The sequence below is a fragment of the Mercenaria mercenaria genome, chromosome 5, assembly GCF_021730395.1.
Source record: "Mercenaria mercenaria strain notata chromosome 5, MADL_Memer_1, whole genome shotgun sequence".
Taxonomy (NCBI): domain Eukaryota; kingdom Metazoa; phylum Mollusca; class Bivalvia; order Venerida; family Veneridae; genus Mercenaria; species Mercenaria mercenaria.
The window spans coordinates 73,111,652-73,128,275 of NC_069365.1; the positions used below are offsets into that span (position 1 = coordinate 73,111,652).

Genomic DNA, 16,624 nt, shown 5'->3' on the forward strand with positions numbered 1-16,624 from the left:
AGTCTGGTCAGGATCCGTGCTGCTTTCTAACAGTTTCTACAATTGCAATTGGCTTTGAAAGCGAACAGCATGGATCCTGACCAGACTGCGCAGATGCGCAGGCTGGTCTGGATCCATGCTGCTGGCAAACCCACTATGTTGGTTTTCTTATGGCGCGGCTCATATTTGAAATGAATGTTTGAATTTTCTCATAGCTGCTTCTCCTGCTAATGTTATTTCTGATTTGGTTGAAAGTGATCATTATACTCCCAGATACTAGTATCTGGGGTCTATACTGGATTTCTGTCCATCCGTTAGTCCCTCTGTAGACAGGATTTGTCCAGCTATTTCTTAGCATTTATTTGCCTGAGATTTCCATCAAACTTTGTCATTATTATCTGTACCAAGCCTAGTTTTGCATGTGCGAAGTGGGATCCATTTGGATGATTTTTCATCTAGTTATGGCCCTTTATTAATTTTTTTTATATGTATATGGAAAAAAATTGTCTGCACTATTTCTCAGTCCTTATATGCCAGACTTTTATCAAACCTTGGAATTATCATTGGTACCAAGTCAAGCTGCGCATGTGCAAAGCACATTCATTTGAATGATTTTTCACATAGTTTTGGCCCTTTATTAATTTTTATACCCCCCTTTGAAGGAGAGGTATATTGTTTTGCAGATGTTGGTCAGTTGGTCTGTAGACCAGTTGGTTTCCGGATGATAACTCAAAACTTAGGCCTAGGATCATGAAAGTTGATAAGGGTGTTGATCATGACCAGCAGATGAACCCTATTGATTTTGAGATCAGTAGGTCAAAGGTCAAAGTCACAGTGACCCAGAACAGTTGAACGGTTTACGGATGATAACTCAAGAACATTTGGGCCTAGGAAATGAAAGTTGATAGGGAGGTTGGTCATGACCAGCAGAAAAAAAAACCCTATTGATTTTGAGATCAGTAAGTCAAACGTCAGTCACTGTGACCCGGAACAGTTAAATGGTTCCATGATAACTCAAGAACTCTTAGGCCTAGGATCATGAAAGTTGATAGGGAGGTTGATCATGACCAGCAGGTGACCATGTTGATTTGAGGTCAAAGGTCAAGGTCACAGATGATAACTTGAGAAGGCTTGGGCCCAGGATCAAGAAACTTTATTGAGAGGTTGATCATGACTAGATGATCCCTATTGATTGTGAGGTCAGTAGGTCAAAGATCAAGGTCACAGTGACCCGGAATAGTTAAACCGTTTCCGATTGATGACTTAAAAATGCTTGGGCCTAGAATCATTAAACTTAATAGGAGGTTGTCATGACAGCAGTGCCCTTGATTGAGTCGTAGGGCAAAGAAGTCATGACCGAATATGAACGTTTCGCTATATTAGAGATGGCTAATAAGAAAACTCTATAGGGAGGTTGATCATGACCAGCAGATGATCTCTATTGATTTTGAGGTCAGTTGGTGAAAAGTCAAGGGCATAGTGACCTGGAACAGTTAAATCATTTCTAGACAGTAACTTGAGAACGCTTGGGCCTAGGATCACAAAACTTTATAGGGAGGTTGATCATAACCAGCAGATGACCCTTATAATTTTGAGGTCAGTAAGTCAGAGGTCAAGGTCACAGTGACCTGGAACAGTTAAACCTTTTCCAGACGATAACTTGAGAACGCTTGGGCCTAGGATCATGAAACTTAATAGGGAGGGTGATGATGACAAGTAGATGACTCCTATTGATTTTTAGGTCAAGGTCACATTTACCTAGAATAATAAAACTTTTTTTTTGTGCAAAATAAGTTGTCTAAGATCACATTTGATATGGAGGTCACTTACGACTGGTAAATGACCCATAATTATTGATCTGAAGTCAGTACGTCAAATGTTCAGTGCAGTGACCAAATAATTTCTGCTCCTTGTGCAATAACTGAATGCATCAAGGGTGGGGGTGCATTTTGTGTTCTACAAGCTCCTGTTATGCCCCCTTCTAAGGAGAGGTATATTGTTTTGCAGATGTTGGTTGGTCGGTCTGTCAGTATGTAGACCAATCTGTTTCTGGATGATAACTCAAGAAAGCTTGGGCCTGGGATCATGAAAGTTGATAGGGAGGTTGGTCATAACCAGCAGATGACCCCTTTTGATTTTGAGATCAGTAGTTCAAAGATCAAGGTCACAGTGACCATAAACATTTAAACGGTTTCCGGATGATAACTCAAGAACGCTTAGGCCTAGGATCATGAAAGTTCATAAGGAGGTTGCACATGAGCAGCAGATGACCCCTGTATATTTTGAGTTCAAAGGTCAAGGTCACAGTGATCCAGAACAGTTAAATGGTTTCCTGATGATATCTCAAGAATGCTTGGGCCTAGGATTATGAAAGTTGATAGAGAGGTTAGTAATGACCAGCAGCTGACCCCTATTGATTTTGAGATCAGTAGGTCAAAGGTCAAGGTCACAGTGTCCTGGAACAGTTAAACTGTTTCTGGACAATTATTTGAATACTGTTGAACCTTGGATCACAAAACTTGATAGGAAAGTTAATCATGATTAGCAAATGACCCCTATTATTTTTAAATCAGTAGGTCAAAGGTCAAGGTCACAGTGACTCAGAACAGTTGAACGGTTGCTGGATGATAACTCAGGAACACTTGGGCCTACGATCATGAAAATTGATAGGGTGGTTGTTCATGACCAGCAGATGACTCCTATTGATTTTGAGGCCAGAGGTCAAGGACACAGTGACCCAGAACAGTTAAACCATATCCAGACGATAACTTGAGAATGCTTGGGTCTAGGATCAGGAAACTTAATAGGGAGATTGATCATGAGCAGCAGATGAACCCTATTGATCTTGAGGTCAGTAGGTCAAAGGTCAAGGTCACATTGTTCCAGAACAGTAGAGCTTTTTTTTACAGTGACCAAATAATTTCTGTTCCTTGTGCAATTACTGCATCAAGGGGGGCATTTTGTGTTGTAAGAGCTCTTGTTTCAAAGCTTAAAATAAAAAAAACTTTGAATGGCTTCTTCTCATCAACTGCTTGATGTATCTTCATCAAACTTTGTAACATCATTTTAAGGTCCTCTGTTAAATTCATTAAAACAAGAGCATTTGGTCCCTTTTATGGGCTGCTAGACCTAAAAAATAGATAAAAAAGCTTTAACTGACTTCTCCTAATGAATGACTAGTACAAAACAAAAGAAATACGTGTTTCTTTAAACAGCTACATTTGATTCAGAGCTTAGGTTTGTATAATCTGTTATAATATAAGGGCAACTAGAGCTAGCAAAGGAAATAAATTTTAATGATTTTTTTGCTTGAACTGCTTGGAGGATCTTCATTAAACTTGGTACATAGCATCCTTGTAAGATCTTTCCTCATGTTTGTTTAATGGAGGCACTTTACCTATTTTATGTTTTTGTATGCTAAACACAGATGTTACCATTCATGATTCACTGTGTTATACATTTATTCGAGGTCAAATTGTCAAGGTCAGATAATCAACTTGGGACCATTATGGCCCTAAAATATAAATGTTTTATTTTAGAGTTCTTAGTTACAAAGTATATTAGATACATCGTGCAAATTTTAGATTACTAAGCACCACTTGAGGAGGGTCCCTCTTGTTTTAAGGGTCTGTAGTTTAAAGGTCAAGGTCACAATAACTGGATGACTGAAAACGAGTTCTAGACTGTAAATCATTAGGTATAATAACTACAGCTTTCAAATTTTACACAAAGACTAAGTAACACTGAAGGAAGATCCCTATTGATTTTTGGATCAGTTGCTCAAAGGGGAGCGACGGTCTAGTGGTTAAGGTGTCAGCTGCTCAACCCGTGGGGTCGTGGGTTCGAGTCCCACTGAGGTCATGACCATGACTTCTCATATGGCACCAGTACTGGTTATTCCAGGATGCGGACTCGAGAGTGGTTCAAATAAGCTTAGCTTTCATCACAATCGAGCTAAAATAAATTAGTATAAACTAAACTAAAGGTAAAGGTCACATGGACCTAACTTAATTTCTGGTAATTTGTTCACTTCCAGGTCTCTAAGAAAAATATAATAGCTACAGATTTCAAGCTTTACACAAGACTAAGTACTGTTCGAGGAAGATTCTTTTTTTTACTTTCTGTTAATTTTTAGTTTCTTGATTATTGTGTTTTAGTATCTTTCATTCATATTTCCTTTGATTTTTTTAAAGACATTCCATTTTACTGTATACCTATATAACTTCCGTTAAAAAATCGCCTTGTATTTCACAGTTAAATATAAACAGGCAGAAAAAAATTCGTATTGTACCTTTAAAATTCCATATTGTACCTTCTGTATTGCATGCTACCGGACTACTTTCATGACCTGACACAGTTCTATAAATAGCGCACATAAAAACTTCACCAAGTTCCATTTTAATATCGATAAACATTGAAAATTTTGTTCAATAACAAAACAACAAACAAAAAGGTGGAGGTATATAATAAAAGGGTCATTACAACAGTAGCTAGATCTGGGATTTTGTATTTGGCTCTCGTGGATTTTGCAAGGTTGGATCACACTCGGCACCTCGTGAGATCTGGCAAAATTCCACTAAAGACGAATACAGCATCCCAGATGGAGCTACTGTTATAATAACCCTATTTTATTGTCAAGAAGTTTTACTGTTTACAATACATTTTTAAAAAAGAATTTGATCCGAGCTTTATATACATACAAGTTATTGTCATCGCAAGTATTTGAGCAAGCCGTTTTTTCCTCTAAAATCGATTTTGTAGACTTTTCAGCTGTATTTAACTGAATGGTCATGCACCTTTTGTAATTACTTTTATATCTGTATTAGTTAGTAAAAACAATTTTAGCTCACCTAAGACAAATTTTTAGCTTGACTATTGACCCCCAAATATTTTCAAAGTCCATTGAGGTATTGCTTTTATATTTTGCATACTTGTTCCCCATCATGACCCCAGTCTGTAAAAAGGAAGAGGCAACTCATATTGTCACTAAACTTGGTGTAAAACAAGGTTGTATGTACATCTAGCACAGGATTGCATTTGGCACTGTTCTGGTCAAAGTCAAAGTAGTTGTTACTAAAAATAGAATAAATGTTTTGTGCTCAGTTCTGAATGAAATATTGCAATGAAACTTGTTATGTAAGCAGCTTAAGAGGAGGAAAGAATTGTTGGGATCGCATTTGGGGCTGCTGGGGCAAGGTCAATAACTCACTAGAATCATTGTCACCAAACTTGGTGTAAACCAAAGTTTTATGGACATCAAGCTTAGATATTGCAACCTTGCTTTGTCATTGCCATGTTTCTTGTTAGCTCACCTGTCTCGTAGTGACAAGGTCAGTTTTTGTGATTGCCCTCCATCCGTCCACAATTTCTTGTGAACAAGATAAAGACCATATTTTGCAGTTGATATTAATCAAACTTGCACACAACTTGTATTGCCCTAATATCTCGGTTCCTTTCGAAAACTGGCCAGATCCCATCATGAGTTATGGCCCTTAGGGTTAGGGTCAAAATTTGCTATTTTGGCTTGTGAGCACGATAGAGACCACATTTTGCAACTGATTTTAACCAAACTTGCACACAACCTGTATTGGCATAATATCTCGGTTCCTTTGAAAACTGGCCTGATCCCATCATGGGTTCCAGAGTTCTGGCCCCTTAAAGGGCCCAGATTTGCTACTTTGGCTTTTGCAGCCATAAAGAGACTTTATTTTATTTGATACAAACTTGCAAAATATCTTGAATAACAATAGATCTTGGATTCCATGATGAATCTGTCAGATCCAATCCTAGGTTCTGGAGTTACGGCCCCTGACTGACCCCTGAAAGAGCCAAAATTTGTTTATTTTCACCTTGTGAACACTATAGAAATGACATTTTACATTCGATTTAACCACACTTGCACACACTCGCAATAAGATTTTGGTTCCTTTTGAAAACCGGCTATGGGTTCTAGAGTTACTGCCCCTGGACAAAAATTTCTATTTTTGGGCCTTTCAGTCATATAGAGGTTATCCTTTGATTTGATACAAACTTGCTCTTGTTTATCCTGCTCTATACCAGATAAGAAACTGGGCCATGTGGGGTCAAAAACTAGGTTACCATGTCAAATCAAAGGAAAAACTTGTAATCACCTAAGAGGCCACATTAACGAAACTTGGTCAGAATGTTTATCTTGATGATTCCTAGACCAAATTCAAACTGGGTCGTATGGGGTCACAAAAACTAGGTCATCAGGTCAAATCAAAGGAAGCTTGTTAACACTGTAGAGGCCAATTATGAGCCTATCTTCATGAAATTTGGTCAGAATATTTATCTTGATGATTCCTAGGCCAAATTGGAAACTGGGTAATGTGGGGTCAAAAACTAGGCCACCTGGTCAAATCAAAGGAAAAGCTTGTTAACATCCTAGAGGTTATATTTATGAACCTATCTTCATGAAACTTGATAAGAATGTTTCTCTTGATGATTCCAAGGCAAAGTTCGAAACTGGGTCATGAGGGGTCACAAATCAAAGGAAAAGCTTGTTAACACTGCAGAGGGCACATTTATGACCCTATCATCATGAAACTTAGTCAGAATGTTTCTCTTGATGATTCCAAGGCAAAGTTCAAAACTTTGTCATGACGGATCACAAATCAAAGGAAAAGCTTGTTAACACTGCAGAGGGCACATTTATGACCCTATCATCATGAAACCTAGTCAGAATGTTTATCTTGATGATTCCAAGTCAAAGTGGTATAGGGTCATCATGACCCTCTTGTTTTTACAATTTTACTGAAGCTGGTGCTAGGGCATGTAAGGGGTATAACACTTTTCATTACTTCTCATGAACAATCAAATCAAAACCGAGTGTACTATTATTGTTGTTTGGTTGCATGCTATGCTTGCAACAAATCCTACAGATTATAATATTTAATTTTAGGTTAGCTGTAAAAATAAGCTGTAATAGTTGTAATAATAATAAGAAAAGAATATTTGCTATATTTATTTCTATAACTGACATACAAGACATATTTTAAGCACTATTACAATAACAATATTAACAACATTAGCACTGATGTCTATCACATGTGGTCACACTAGAATCAATCTAGTCTAGACAGTTCACAAAACACACTGGTCCACACTTCTGCTGCCTTATCTTGACTGGCCCTGCCCCCTGGTGGTGACGATATCATCATTGGAGGTGTCTGCTCGTTGTCGTCTGCTTCCATGCTCGACTTGATTGATCTGGCAGTATTCTGAACCTGGAATGAAAATTGAAGAATGTTCACTGGTAAGTACAAATGAGAAACTCACTGCTATGTACAAATGAGAAACAGACAGTCGCATAGTTCTATCAGCTTTAGAAGAGCAGCTTATTTTCAAGTAACTATTTTGAGGACTGAAAGAAAATGAATTAATGACTTTTTGATGGCAGCAGTTCTCGTAATCTAAAATCACATTTAATTTAGCAACATTTTTCAGTAATAATGAATTAAAAGAAAACAATAATTACCTCAGTCGATTTCTTGTTGGAGAACTGTTTGTACATTTGACATACACCCTCGTTGACAGACAGACGGAGAACCAAGCGTAGATGTTGAGACTGGTTGTCTTCTATAGCTGACATCAGGGACTGTTGACCCAGACTGGTTACACTTCTCTCTGAAATAAAGAAAATAACACAAATTAATAAATTATCATACTGGTAACAACATTGGAACAGAACAAAAATGTCAATTTAATTGCATGGTTTTGATATATCAGTGTATAGCATATCTGTTCTCTATAAATAAAACAATGAAATGAATAGAAACATTACTAACAAGTTATTTCATTATTTCGGTATTCATTTTTAATCAATAACTTTTCTACTATCTACTATCGTAATTCACATTCTATTCACACACTATATACATATATATTTTGTGAATCATTCACTTCATGGCAGTTCCTGAAGCAAGCCTTGATACTCATATTTTGCAAAGGCTTCTAAACTGTATGTAAAATAATTCTGACTAAATGATTTCATTACAAAGAGAGTACCAGTATTTTCTCTTACCTAACTGTGAGACGTTAACATCACTGTTGTGGAGAGCCACCAACTGACTGCGTAAAGCTGAAGCTGCAGAGACAACATCCATGTTGTTTTATTTAATATATATCTCACTTGGCTTGGTATAATTCAGTAATGTCTAACTAGACTTAAATGTATTTAGCTTGGTATAATTCTGCTCAGTGTGTGTTTAGGTCAGAGTCACAAAATGTGTTGGCTTGGGTCTGGTGCCCTACCAATGTTTATATGAAAATCTTCCCATTGTTTTAAAGTTTGGCTTTAATTACCTTACCAGTTTGCTTTAATGACTTGAACACAGCTTACTGTAGACAAACAATGTATCTTTGATGTTTGAAAGTTCAAAGTGAGATTGAAAATTATTGATGATGCATAATTAAAGCCAATTAATACTAATTTCAATGTTTGCATGCCTAATTAAACTAATAATTTTTATTTAGGAAATATTCAAACCTTAATTAATTAAGTTTAACACACAATTATTCAATTTATTGAAAAAAAAGCTAAATTCAAACATAATTTTAATTCCATTTTGTTAAGTAGAAATACAATTTTTAAAATTAAAAAATCAGAAAAAATTTTTTTTTGAAAATCTGTTCTTTATTGCAAAATGAAGTTTTGCTTAAAAGAGTAATGTCTTAAATATTTTATGCATCACTCCTTTAAATAGCTATCATTTCTTTTTTTAGCCATGACCCTTTTGATAAATTGGATGGTTGATGCAATTATTATGCAGTAAAATTTAAGACCTAGTTTCATGAAAATCCTCAGTTGATCAGTTATTTTGTACTTACAAATTATTAAATCAGGAATATAATAATTCTCAGAAGAAATATACCAATTGAGAATGAAATAAAGAAATGAAATAACATTGAAATTGTAATTATTCTTTTATTTTCATTCTATTCTTGTCATTCAAACTTTAAATGTATATAACATTATATATTCAAGGACTATTTTTCTCATAAATTCAGAATACAGATATTTGTCTTTCCATAGCCTAAAAAGGCATTCCAGAAACATTCTGACTTAAACAGTATTGTGAAGATTGCTACAGCAATGTTGCACTGAAAAACAAACTTTAGAGTTAATTCATACAACTGTCTCTAAAACAGCACTGGATATGTAGCCCAAATGTAAGATTTCAGACTAATTAAAAACCTAGGATACTGAGTTCATAAACTTGCTGCCCAACTAAAATCACAGTCTTTTCAAACTTTAAATCGAGGACCTGTGCTTTACACATTATATTTAAGAGCCAAGAAAACTTCTAGAAATGAAATGTCTTCTTTATTTCATATGAGCCTTCAAAAACTTAGAATCATTGGTTTGCAAGAACTGCCAATGTGGCTCATAAGTGGCAACTATAAATAAACTTTGATATAAAAGTTTGTCTTCATGATGATTTTCTTCCAAACTGCACTATGACTGGTTTTCCTTTGAAGTCATATCCATGAACAAGTTCCAGTGCCTGACTGGCTTTCTCGGTACCTGAAAACGTTGTGTTAATGACATTAAATATTTTTAATACAGAACATGATGGCACTAACATTGTGGCAATAGATAAAGTGGAAATACTAAGGAGATGGTATAATTATTAAAATGCCATTTGTTAATTCTTACAGTATAGGTTTTGCAGAGTGACTTCATTCACACAAGTGACTGTTGATGTGAACAGTAAAACATGGTCACCAATCACTTGAGATTGCAAGTTTATTAGCAAAATTCTCAAGTCCTCCAGGGTTTTGAGCAATCCAAACAACGAAAAAATAATGAACATGGCTGAAGACCATATAAATGGCTTAAGTGTTTTGTTTTCTGTTTTGTTTTGTTGGGTTTAACATCGCACCAACACAGTGTAGGCATCTAGCAACTTTCCAGCTTTAATGGTGGAGGTAGACCCAAGGTGCTCCTCCGTGTGTTATTTCGATCTTCCATAAGCCAGCTGGATGGCTTACCGTACTTATACATGACGAATTCAATGCCCAGAGTGAGACTTGTACCCTCATCATTGAGAGGCAAGTGATTTGAAGTCAGAGACCTTAACCACTTAGCCATGGAGCCCCTTAAATGGCTTAAGTGAGCCCAAGCACTCAAGTCACAGATGTTCAAGTGAGTAGTGTTTCATTGTTTAAACATGTAGTTCTTCAGAAACACCTGTATTCATTAATGTTCTATGATTTCGAATCTCTAAAATCTAAAGTTGCCCTCACTCCTTTTGTATAATATTTTTGTAAACCTTTTTGTACTGATAGGAACTATTTTTGATCAAAGTCCTGTGAACTCCTGCAGTCATTTAGTAAACATACAGCTAATGGAAAAATTTAGTTCTTTAACGTCCAAGTCAAAATTTCAGACTAATGAGTTGCTGAATCTTCTGTATCATGCACTATCCTCTAAAAATCTACAACCGAAACTCTCCTTGAAACAGGAAGTGACAACAACTAAATCAAGATACAATCAAACACTTTATGTTTCGGTCAGGTGAAACTGTATCAGAATGTACTTACTACTGAATGTAACAAATGCCTGTCCTTTCATTCTTCCATTTAGAAGTTTAAATACAATTCTGTTGCTATCATCATCTTGAAACTGGATAAAGAGTGCGGCCAAATCCTGTTCTGTTACTTTTGGTGCTAAATTCTTCACAAAAAGCACCTGAAAACAAGCAGCAAAATTAAAAGTAATTTTTAAGAAACTATATTTGTTACAGAATTGTTGTTTACTAAAACAAATTTACAATATAAAACTGCTTAACCTTAACCCTGCTAAATTTCCAAAATGGACTGGTCTATCATTCAGTTTTGGCAGTACCATTTCTTAACAGAAGGGGCATTCACCGAATATTTACTGACTGAATATCAAACAGTGCATGGACATGCAGGCTGATCTTGGTCTGCACTGGTCGCAATGGCAGAATCACTTGCCGGCAGCAGGCTGAAGGTTAAAATCCCTTGACAAGAAAAGCTAGCAAACAATCACTGGAAGGTCTTGTAAAAGACTACCGGTACCTTAAATCATGTATAATATTAAACTGCGAAATTATGACATTTTGTTGGCATTTAACTTTGTGGTTTCAAGCTAAAATGGCTGTTTAGTTGGGAAATGCTTTTTTGGACAATATAAACTGTATGAAAATTCTAGAAGTCCATTTTGATTAAATTGCAGTTTTACTCAACCAAAAGATCTGTAGAAACTAGTCTCATCAGGATAACAATGACCTCAACACAGATGAAGTGAAATCTGTTTGATGATTTAAACTGTGGTGAATATGATTCTGAATATGTAAATGTTTAACTTATACTAATCTAATTTAGCACGTTGAAGCTTTTTTTGAAATTTACTCTTGAGTCAGCTTCCTGTAAAAGCCAGTACTTGTACTAGCTTCAGAAGGCATGATCATCACTTCAGTGGTGCACAATCTCTGGGTTCAGTGGCTGACACCTTAACCACTAGACCACTGTTCCTCTCTAAAGGTTTGAATGGTTATAAATAGATTGTTGATATAAACATGTACAATGAAAACACCAAAAACCCTTACATTACTGGGTTCTCCAGGTGTATATGTTTCAAATCTTGGCAACTTTTTCACTTCATCTGCGGACAATTTATATCGCCTTATCACATCTTCAGGGATAGCTTCAACATTTTCCAGTTCTCTTACATTTTCCACATTTTGTTCCTTTGAAGAATTTGATTTATCTGCTACACCTTCTTCTTCATCTTTTGTATTACTGTTTACAACTGTCTCTTCAGAAACTGTCTTGTCTGTTAAAGTTTTGACAGTAAAAGAGGTGGATTTTTGTGGCAATTTCTTTTCTGATTTAGCTTTATTTCCAGTTATTTCTTCTTTTGACACATAGTCTGCTGGCTTTTCTGCACATGTCTGAATTTCCATTTCATGGTCACATGACTGATGACATGATGTGTCACATAATGAGCAAGCCTCACTTTCTGTTTCAGTATTTTCAATTTTACGTCTGCTACATTCTGCACAATTTGAAACCATTGATGAATTACAACACTCTAACATACATTCTTTTTTATCAGTTTTCTTGTCCTTCTTTTTCTGTTTTTTGGTATCAGAATGTTTACTTTTTGAAAACTTTTCAAGAATTTCTGGTATGCAATTCATTGGATCATTTGGATTACTTCCGCTCTGATTCTCTCTTTCCTTGACTAAATTTTTGTGAAGAAATCTGTTTTGAGTATTTGCTGTTGCTATTGCGTTTTCAAGTTCCATTTCATGCCTGTAAATGGGAAAATAAAAGATATCAAATCTGGGCGAATTATACCCTATGCATACATACCATTATGTAAAATTACTTTCTGTCACTTCAAAAATATAATGCTGGAGAAGTATCGTCAAAATTTACATGACACTGTGATTTCTTCTTCAGAAACAGAACTAAAATTTACCAGTACCCTTTAAAAGATAACTTTGTTCAAGAATTTAAATTGTATTAATCTCAAAATGTTACAAAATATCATAAGGTCTGATTATCTGCATAAAACATTCAGTAAACCATTATCTTTAAAAAAAAAGTCAGTTTTAGAAATATCTGTGTAAGAAACAGTAAAACACCAATAGCTCAAAGTTGCAAGGGGATGTGCAAAATGCTCAAGTTATCCAGGATTTCAAGCAGAAATTGTAAGGAAAATTGATGCGGGCTACATGAATTTGCTGAAGTAAGTGCTGGTGCCTGAGTCATCAAAGATCGAGCTAGTGGTGTTTCATTGTAATAAATTTTCTTTGATGTACACAGAGTCATACTGGAAGCTTTTCGCAGCTAATTTAGAATGAAAACTTAAAGGTTATGAAATGATTTTTGCCTGGCCAGAATGTGTTTCATGTAGCATTTCATTGTTTCATTGTAGGATTTTTGTGCCAATAAAGAACTCATTCCTTAGGTCAAAAAAATATGAATATTTGCCCAATTTTATGGTAAAAATTCCCAACCTGGAAATGGACATTTTTGGAGAAAACTGCAAAAACTGCTTCTCTCTACATATATTTCCTTCTGTGTACAAAAATTAATAATCATAAAACATATCAAGTAGAAATACCATTTTTCATGGATGAATTACATCCGTGTTTGGAATGGTTCTAGCCTGCAATTTCCCCAAATTCTGGCAATTGTGTCATATTTTCTCCAATTGCCCACATACAGACCCATTACCAATTTGACAAAAAATGTCTCCTCAGAAGATACAGTTTGTATTTGCAACCACTGGTTCAGTGACTGCCACATTCATGAAATTTCTAAAAACCTTCCTTATCATTGCTCACTTTCTGTTTATTAGCACTCACCTGGACAGCGACTTTGCATTTGAAAAACTGTCTGGTTTGGAGAGGGCTTGTTTCTTTTGAGCAATTTTTTCATCAATCTCTGCCATTCTGGATACATTATAATCTGGGTTGCTGAATTTACTCTTCTTCTGCTGAAACAAAGAATGAGCCATGCCATACAAAAAAAGCTCATTTGAGCCGTGCCATGAGAAAACCAACATAGTGGGTATGCGACCAGCATGGATCCATGCTGTTCGCTAACAGTTTCTCTAACTGCAATAGGCTTTGAAAGCGAACAGCATGGATCCTGACCAGACTGCGCGGATGCGCAGGCTGGTCTGGATCCATGCTGGTCGCAAAGCCACTATGTTGGCTTTCTCATGGCATGGCTCATTTGATCATTTCCATTTCTCTGAGTATCAAGAGAAGCAAAATAACTGATAGAATATAATACAATTAAACAACATATTTCAGTGACTTATATGCAAAATTCATACCAAACACTGTAAAACTTAAATATATGTAAAGTTATATAATTCTGTGAATCAAATTTTTGAAAGTTGCAACCATGGATTTTTTTCATTTGTACTGAATAAAAAATTACTAAATATTGATGATATAGATAATCATACAGCATGATGTTTAATGAAAGAAATAGTTTTACAGAATGCTTTGAATGTTAAAATACAAGAAAAATTAGAAATAAATCATGAACATTTGAGATCTTTAGCCTGCTGGCGGCAGATGATTCTGCCTTTGCGACCAGTGCAAACCAAGATCAACCTGCACATCTGTGCAAGCTGATCATGGTCTTCACTGTTCGCTACTCAGACAGTAAATTTTCTGTGAAAACCCCTATGAATAAAAAATGGTACTGTCCAAACTGAATGATGGACCAGTTCATTTTAGATATTTAGCAGGCTAAAGGTTAAGATCTACTTCATTTCAGGGGAATTAATGCAAAACATTCTCTTCACATAATCACAGATTACCATTTCTTGACACATAATTTGTATAGTTTGCTACATAGGAACTGTTTAACAACACTTATTACCATACTTCCTTCATTCTCCATTTGCACTTTGTACAAGATTTCCTCATGGGTCAATCCATAATTTTTCATTTCTTCAATATATTTATCCACTTCTCCAAGTGCAATAAAGTCACTCAGATTTCTTGTTCCTGTCAGTTCCTCTGATGATGCTAGGTATTCTGCTCCTTGCGTGAATTCCCGCTTCTGTCCTAGCTGTCTATAAAGATGAAGAAAATGAGTTTGACAGAAATTTTTCAACTTACTCAGGGTGTGAGTCATCCTTCCTTATTGCTTTCTAACATGAAGAATTCACATAAACTGAAAAAGTATTTCTCTCTATATAAATCTGTATCATGTAGAAGAGATGAACACTTCTATTTGTATATGGTAGAATCTATCTCTACTTAATCATTCTGTCAAACACTAAAAATGATCGAAATAATGCAAACTAATGAAAAAAGTCTTGAACGATTTGATTAGTCCAGTACCTGAACGGATGACTTCCTAAAACTAAACAGACAACATCTTTAAAAGCAATACTAAATTTGAATAACAAAAAAGAGCAACACTTTATGATATTAAAGTTTCAATTTTAAATCATAACCAAAGACACCTAGCTGCTGCTACTAATAACTTGGAAGTCAGGTTTGACAAAATTTCACTGAAATTACTGAAATGACCACAGTGAATTAAAGAGGAAAAACATAAAATTTATACAAACATACTGCTGCATGGTAACTTTTGTCTCCATTTGTTTCTGGAGCATGGATTGGAGCTGTTTCTGACCCTCTGTTTCAATTGTCTCCAGTGGACCATCAACAATTCTTGATCTAGAACGTGCTCCCGCCTCCATTCGTACCACATCATGGCTCTGATAGCGTCTAGGATTACCACTGAAATAGACACATTTTGCTTTATTAATTTCAAATCATGCGGAAAATAAAGTGAACTATTTGTCAATTTTTTAAGTCTGTGATTATGGATGGCGACCTCTACAAAAAGAGTGGAAAACAATATGCAACATTGAACATACTTCACCATAACCTTGCTCTTCATCCATGTTTTTTTATCTTTTAAATCACTAACAAATTTTCCTTTCCCTTTTATTTGGCACGATTTTTCTACTATCAATCTTTGTGGTGTCTAGGGTTAGACAGTAATGGAAGATAGATATTTAAGACAAAGACGGGAAATAGAGATGGTCTTTACTAGCTGACAGATAATGCATAAGTATTAATAATTTTACTCTGAAAACTAAGCAAAACCAACAACTGACAAGGAATTAGTGCTTTGATTACTTTGATAAAGCTAAAGTCACAATGTAAAATTTTACCGTTGCACCGGCGAAGCACGACCTTGTCACCGGTCCCCGCAAAATACAAAGTGTTTTCCACTATATATCAATAAAAATGTCATCATTTTGGAGACAGGCGGGTTTAAAGTATGCTTTTAATACTTCTCTGTGGTTTGGAAATGGGTAGTAACCGATATGTTGTACTGTAAATATATGACAAATCGTCGAGTAACTTGCCATGTTATATTTTAGTGGGTGGGGTAAGGTAAAGTCGTTGGCTTACTGTAACCAAGTAAACAGTGATGTTACATGAATGACAGTCTTGGAAAAAGTTAAATAAAAGCGAAATATAACTGAATTGTTTTACCATTTGCATGTTCTGCTATATCTCCTTGCAGGCGTGAAGTTTGTAAAGGTTCTGAATGACTCTAGCAAAAATGACTTCAATTTAATGCTGATAATTTTCCTTATCTGCACACTGGTCGTGCCAATTATTTTTGTTTGCATGACGATCATGCCTGGAAAGTCGTCAATTAATTTTGTTATTCATATGCTAAAAGTCCTGTATTATCATGTATACATTGTACAAAAGTAAAATTTAATTAAGATTTTCTTAAGTTTTCCCTGCTGATAAGATCTCAATAGTACCGATTATTTAACAATTTTAGCATGCACCTTTTGGTAAGTTTACAACCTGTGGCAGCATGCCATTGTGAAACACAGCATTTAAGGTATGATAACTAACTAATAAATATATGCAAGTATAAGTTTTCTGTGCATCTTATGATTTATTTGCAATTCATGAATTACTAAATTAATTTAACTAATAGAAAATGGTATGATATATTAGAAAAATTATTATAATTTTTTGCAGAGTTGTTTCAAAATCTAATTAATGTCTATTGATTTAATAATTAAACAAATTCAGTGAACATGATGCTATTGGCTAGTTTTTATGCCCCCTTAGGGAGG

At 35.4% G+C, this 16,624-nt stretch overlaps 2 protein-coding genes across 4 annotated transcripts in view; both read right to left on the reverse strand.

Annotated features, from left to right (window-relative positions):
* Window positions 1–6,951: 6,951 nt before the first annotated feature.
* Window positions 6,952–8,593, reverse strand: LOC123557613 (uncharacterized). The gene is made up of 3 exons (XM_045349183.2): window positions 8,024–8,593; window positions 7,478–7,626; window positions 6,952–7,226 (listed from the first exon to the last, which is right to left on the reverse strand). The coding sequence occupies exons 1-3, from the start codon at window positions 8,103–8,105 to the stop codon at window positions 7,065–7,067; spliced, it is 393 nt and encodes a 130-aa protein (XP_045205118.2). The 5' UTR covers window positions 8,106–8,593; the 3' UTR covers window positions 6,952–7,064.
* A 313-nt stretch (window positions 8,594–8,906) lies between these two features.
* The window catches only part of LOC123558528 (RNA-binding protein 41-like), a 51,634-nt gene continuing 43,916 nt past the window's right edge, over window positions 8,907–16,624 (reverse strand). Inside the window, exons 2-7 of one of the 3 annotated variants that reach the window (XM_053543952.1) lie at window positions 15,084–15,251; window positions 14,380–14,575; window positions 13,347–13,474; window positions 11,577–12,285; window positions 10,546–10,693; window positions 8,907–9,526 (exon numbers count right to left, since the gene is read on the reverse strand). In XM_053543952.1, coding sequence (XP_053399927.1) covers window positions 9,432–9,526; window positions 10,546–10,693; window positions 11,577–12,285; window positions 13,347–13,474; window positions 14,380–14,575; window positions 15,084–15,251 — 1,444 coding nt within the window. In that variant the 3' untranslated portion in view covers window positions 8,907–9,431. Of the gene's footprint in view, window positions 9,527–10,545; window positions 10,694–11,576; window positions 12,286–13,346; window positions 13,478–14,379; window positions 14,576–15,083; window positions 15,252–16,624 lie in introns of all 3 variants that reach the window. The other 2 variants (XM_053543953.1, XM_045350402.2) reach the window with 2 other exon arrangements.

Bases quoted from the DNA above. Each gene is read 5' to 3' on its own strand.
- LOC123557613 (XM_045349183.2), bottom strand. From the start codon at position 8,105: ATGGATGTTGTCTCTGCAGCTTCAGCTTTACGCAGTCAGTTGGTGGCT. The intron at 7,627-8,023 runs GTAAGAGAAAAT...TCTTTATTTCAG, and splicing joins TGTTAACGTCTCACAGTTAG to AGAGAAGTGTAACCAGTCTG. The intron at 7,227-7,477 runs GTAATTATTGTT...TTTTCATTCCAG, and splicing joins CCAACAAGAAATCGACTGAG to GTTCAGAATACTGCCAGATC.